The following is a 6503-nucleotide window of genomic DNA, read 5'->3' on the forward strand; positions in this document are numbered from 1 at the left end:
AACTGTAAAATGTGTCTTATTAAAGACCTAAAGTCAGAAAAGAACAGTGTTTGATATAAACGAAATGGACTGTGTTTTTGGTTCAAAAATATCTTTTTTTATTAAAAAAATTAACATTTTGTAACAAACGAATTTTTTTGGTGATAAAAGTGTATACTTTTCGAAGCAATTCAAAAAACTCTAACAAAAGAAAAACGTTTTCGGTACACGTTTTCCAAACGTTTTTTTTCTTTGCGTGTATAAACCAAAACAAAAAGCAATGGAATCCGAAAGTAGCGCAAAATTAGGAATAGGAAAAACTAGGAATATAAATCGGTCGTATGATATATATAAGCGTTCTTTGTTGAATCGTCAAACCGAATTAATCGGCTTGAGTTGGAAACAACATGGTGAACGGACGTATACCCTCGGTCTTTTCAAAGACCTATGTCACTCCTCGTCGTCCTTATGAAAAGGCACGCTTGGACCATGAATTGAAGATCATTGGTGAATATGGTCTCCGTAACAAACGTGAGGTATGGCGTGTCAAGTATGCTTTGGCTAAAATCCGTAAGGCTGCCCGTGAATTGTTGACATTGGAAGAGAAGGACGAAAAAAGATTGTTCCAAGGTAACGCTTTGTTGCGTCGTTTGGTTCGCATTGGCGTCTTGGATGAGTCTCGCATGAAGCTCGATTACGTGTTGGGTTTGAAAATCGAAGATTTCTTGGAACGCCGTCTCCAAACCCAAGTTTTCAAATTGGGATTGGCCAAGTCCATCCATCATGCTCGTGTCTTGATCCGTCAACGTCACATTCGCGTCCGCAAACAAGTGGTCAACATTCACTCATTTGTTGTCCGTTTGGATTCCCAGAAACACATTGACTTCTCATTGAAGTCACCCTTCGGTGGTGGCCGCCCTGGTCGCGTTAAGAGGAAGAACATGAAGAAGATCCAAGGTGGTTCCGGTGGTGCCGAAGAAGAGGAAGATTAAACTGTAATGTTTTCTTAAGGATTTAAACAAAGCTTATTTGTTTATATAAGCTAATAAAAATAACTTTTTAAATTAAAAAAAAAAAAATCTGTACCGATTTGAATCATATTTAGCATGCTTAACGATTCCATCAGTTCGTGGAATATTTGAAGCGAATCAAGGTGAAATAATGGTCTTTGGTGGCAATCGAGGGATACATGGGACCTATATCTAAATCGGGACTGATTTCAACCAAATTTGGCACATTTGATATCAAATCTGCTGCTTGTGCAAAATTCAAAGCAAATCAATATGACACTATGGACTCTGGTATCATATCGCCAGTGTCTATAGTGTGAATAGCCATCGAAATGAGAATTAACATAATTCGTATAAGATGGAAAAATCTCAACGAATGAGTGTTTAGTGCTGTTGTTGGACCCTGCGGAGTAATTTGACCTTATTATGAAAATGAGGTGCGATCAACATGGATTGCACTATCAATTAATGACTTTTTTTAGTCGGAGTTGTATTAAATTGATCGGGATGTCATTTACTTTCAACAAGATGGTGCTACAAGCCATGCAAATAAAGAAATCATTGCGATTTTACGGAAATGTTTCCGGCCCATATTATCTCTCAAAAATAGTGATCTTAATTTAGTACCGTGATCTTGAGATTTAACACCTTCCGACTTCATTCTTTGGCCCCTCTGTGATTTGGTTATGCAAATTTTCATGACACGTGGCCTTTGCGGCCACTTAGCTGGTACTTATTTTCATTGTTAACGAATATTTTTTACAAAAAAACTAACAAGATAACATCTCTTGTTGAAACACCCTTTATATGACGTTTGTTAAGATTTTTAATTAATAGTGTTTCGTAGCAATTAATTTTTCACTATTATGCTTTTGATTTCAGCTTAAACCATGCCCTGACCAAATTACAAGAGTAGCTTAAATATATTTATATCTCATGTTAGCCTGATATCGTAACAGGCAATTGACGTCCAAATGCATTATATCTAAATATATTTGTCAAATTTGTTTGGACATAGCCTGCAAAATAGTTATATGGACGGCCGTTTTGGAATTACCACATTCCTCATCAGCATCCACCATTTGCAGCAAAACTATCAATAAATTATCAGAATAAATTTGGATAATTCACTAACCCGAAGTGAATTACAATTGACCTGCTGAAAAACAGTTTTCGATAGTAGACTTTGCCTTAATAAATTTGTAGAAACATATACCATTTCCTTTGCTAATGTTTTTTTTTTTTTTTACTTCAAAAAATTTATTGCCCAATTGTACCGTATACAAATACAAAAACCAGCGAAGTCAATTTAACTCGGACTAGTGACAGATTTTTATCTCTGCTCTCAAGTTCCATCCAACTCAAAGTAATTATTATCCAATAAAATGATTGCACTTTTGGCCACAAAATTAATTTCTTTGACCTAGAGATATTCTAATACATGGCTAAAACTTTTATGCCACCTACTACAAAACCTTAATAAATTCAATGCCAAAAAATCTCGGCTATTGTTGAAAATGAATGCCAAAAAAAACAACGAAAATTTATAATCTTTACTACGGTAGGTGGTTTAGAACAAAAATACAAACTATCCCCAAAATAAATTTTAAGGACAACCTTAACCTTAACATTCAAATAATAACAATAACTATAACAACAGCTATAACAATGACGATAACTGGAACTGGAAAGAACAATCATGAATATAATCAAGAAACAACATCGGCTAACCATAGAACCTAACAACTTGGCAACAACATTGACAACAGCTTCTAGAAATATCCTTGATATGCTATGTCTTTATGTTGCTTTCCAAAATCAAGCACACAGAGCACTTAGTGTCGGGCTTTAAATGCTCGACATCCAACTGGGTCGATAATAGAGATGCAATCACGGTTGACACAATTGGTAGAATTCTATCAATGTATATTCTATTGATGTATATTCCTCTCCAACTAAGAGTTATTTCACAAATTTTCTATAGAAATAAAATTTTGACAAAATTTTCTATAGAAATAACATTTTGACATAATTTTCTTAAGAAATAAAATTCTGACAAAATTTTCTATAGAAATAAAATTTTGACAAAATTTTCTTAAGAAATAAAATTTTGACAAAATCTTTTATAGAAATAAAATGTCAACAAAACTGTTAATTTTGTATAGAAATCAAATTTTGACAAAATATTCTATAGAAATAAAGATTTGACAAAATATTCCATAGAAATAAAATTTTGACAAAATTTTTCATAGAAAAAACATTTTGACAAAATTTTCCATAGAAATAAAATTTTGACTAAATTCTCCATACACGGACAAAAAAGACTGTTTTTCATATGTTTGGGTGTAAAAATTATATGTTTGGAACTCAAATTTTTTAACACAATATTTTAAGTGCAAGCATATAATGTTAATAATCTAGCATAACATGTTTGGGACATATATGTTAATATGTTAGAACATATTATGTTTGGAACATAAAATGTTTGTAAATATAATATGCTTAGATGCAAACATATATTAATTTGGAAATAGCCTATAATAGCCTATATGTGTTTACAAAGAGAGATCTAGAGCGCCTTAAAAATATATCCACACAAAGAAAATTTCATTAAAATTTTTTACTACCAGTGTATGCCCTAATGTGAAATATAATATGTTTTAGCAATACAAATAATATTTTGTTGGGACCAATCCTGAAAATATATATGCTTGAAGCAAAATGTGTTTGGGATATATGTCACAGAAGCGTTTTTTTTTTTTTGAGGGTGTAGAAATAAATTTTTGACAAAATTTTCTATAGAAATAAATTTTTATTGTTGTTTTTTTTTATCTCAGCTTAAAGCCATGCATTGACTAAACTACAAGTGTAGCTTAACCAACAGAGGAAAAGTATGCTTGTCAAATTTATTTGGGCAAAGCCCTATAGACTGCAAGATGGTTGGATGTACAGCTGTTTCGGAATTACCACATTCCTCATCAGCATCCTCTACTTGCAGCAAAACTATCAACCAATTATCAGAATAAATTCGGGTAATTCACTCAACCCAACGTGAACTACACTTGAACCTCCCGAAAAAGGGTTTGATAGTCGGCTACTGCCTAAACAAATTTGCCAGCATATCTCTTTTCCTTTGCCAAACTCAAATCATCGATTTGTATGTATTTGGCTGGGTTTGTTTTTGAGCGTGCTTCCTCTATCTTCATTCGTTTTGTTTGTTATTGTTGGCTTCTCTTCAATCGTTATTGTTGTTTTTTTTTTAATTTTTGACATAATTTTCTATAGAAATAAAATTTTGATAAAATTGTCTATAGAAATAACATTTTGAAAAAAAATTCTATAGGAATAAAAAGTTGACAACATTTTCTATAGAAATAAAATCTTGGCAAAATTTTCTACAGAAATAAAATTTTTATAAAATTTTCTATAGAAATAAAATTTTGACAAAATTTTCTACAGAAATAAGATTTTAATAAAATTTTCTATAGAAATAAAGTTTTGGCAAAATTTTCTATAGAAATAAAATTTTGGCAAAATTTTCTATAGAAATAAAATTTTGGAAAAATTTTCTTTAGAAATAAAATTTTGGCATAATTTTCTATAGAAATAAAATTTTGGCAAAATTTTCTATAAAAATAAAATTTTGGCAAAATTTTCTATAGATATAAAATTTTGGCAAAATTTTCTATAGATATAAAATTTTGGCAAAATTTTCTATAGATATAAAATTTTGACAAAATTTTCTATAGAATTAAAATTTTGACAAAATTTTTTATAGAAATAAAATTTTGACAAAATGTTCTATGGAGATAAAATTGTGACAAAAGTTTTTATGGAAATAAAATTTTTATAAAATTTTCTATAGAAATAAAATTTTGACAAAATTTTCTGTAAAATAAAATTTTGACAAAATTTTCTATAGAAATAAAATGTCAACACAAATATCAATTTTCTATAGAAATCAAATTTTGACAAAATATTCTATAGAAATAAAATTTTGACAAAATTTTCTATAGAAATAAAATTTTGACAAAATTTTCTATAGAAATAAAAAAAACAAAGTTTTCTATAGAAATTAAATTTTGACAACATTTTCTATAGAAATAAAATTTTGACAAAATTTTCTATAGAAATAAAATTTTGACAAAATTTTCTATAGAAATAAAATAAAATAAAAAATTTTCTATGGAAATAAAATTTTGATAAAATCTTCTAAAGAAATAAAATGTTGACAAAATTTTATACAGAAATAAAATTTTGACAAAATTTTCTATAGAAATAAAATTTTGACGTCTAAGTCTATATAGAAATAAAATTTTGACAAAATTTTCTATAGAAATAAAATTTTGAAAGAAATACAATTTTTTGTAGTTTTTTGGTTATATTTTCTCCAAATTTTGGTAGATTATTTATGGCTCGAGTGGCAACCGTGGATGCAATAGGAGAAATTACCGATTGATTTAAAATTCTGCACAGAAAATATTTTTTTAAAAATAAATTTATCATAATTTTTCAAGAAATTAATTTTTTAATTAATTTTTTTAGTGAAACTGCTTCAATCACGAAAATTATAGCTTCAATCATAAAATTAATTAGAAATAAAAATGATGCTTATTTAAAAATTTAATTGATATCTTCGCTACTTTCAATTAAATCTTTAACTGGTTTTGATCACAAACCTCAATTAAGTTAATTTAATTTATTTTATTACTTATAATTAATTTTCCTTTAGAAAAAAAGGTTTGTAGTTTTAGAAAAAAAAAATATTTTTTTATGAATTTTCCTATTATAATTATACTTCTTTGGGTTCGAGTTTTAATAATTTAATGAACTTCTTAATTTGAATCATTTTGGTAAAACTTTTTCTGTGAACTTTTTATTTGTGAAAAATGTATTAAGTCTTTTAAGAATGAAATCTGGATATCAAAAAATAAGATCGTATTCATAGTGGTTATTGATGGCCTCATCAAATTTTATTTCAATGACGACCGATTATAACTACACCAAAACAGATTTCTACGACTATATTCCGTTTTGTTCGAAAGATAACGTGATTTCGATAGATTGTCGTTAAATTTATCTTAAACATTTAGGACGATTAAAATTCCCTACTAGTATAGCGATGACAAAGCTACAATTCGATTGTATTAATTCATAAATTTTATAAATCAAAACGCTACTTATTTATAGCCGAAAATATATTACAATTGTTACATATTTTCTAATAAAGTAATAACTGTAATCCTAAATATATGCACGGATGAAAAAGACTGTTTTTCATATGTTTCGCTATAAACATTATATGTTTGGAACACAAATTTTTAAACACAATATTTTTGAGTGCAAGCATATAATGTTCATAAACTAGCATAAGATGTTTGGGACATATATGTTAATATGTTAGAACATATTATGTTTGGGACATAAAATGTTTGTAAATATAATATGCTTGGATGCAAACATATATTAATTTAGAAATAGCCTATAAACATATATGTGTTTAGTAGCTTGGAG

At 28.3% G+C, this 6503-nt stretch overlaps 1 protein-coding gene across 1 annotated transcript; it reads left to right on the forward strand.

The window, feature by feature from the left end:
- The first annotated feature begins 339 nt into the window (after nt 1–339).
- Nucleotides 340–1058, forward strand: LOC142222606 (small ribosomal subunit protein uS4-like). Its single transcript, XM_075292823.1, has one exon. The coding sequence runs from the start codon at nt 387–389 to the stop codon at nt 969–971; it is 585 nt and encodes a 194-aa protein (XP_075148938.1). The 5' UTR covers nt 340–386; the 3' UTR covers nt 972–1058.
- The last annotated feature ends 5445 nt before the right edge of the window (nt 1059–6503 follow it).

This window comes from Haematobia irritans, chromosome 1 (assembly GCF_050003625.1).
Source record: "Haematobia irritans isolate KBUSLIRL chromosome 1, ASM5000362v1, whole genome shotgun sequence".
In the NCBI taxonomy this organism is placed as follows: domain Eukaryota; kingdom Metazoa; phylum Arthropoda; class Insecta; order Diptera; family Muscidae; genus Haematobia; species Haematobia irritans.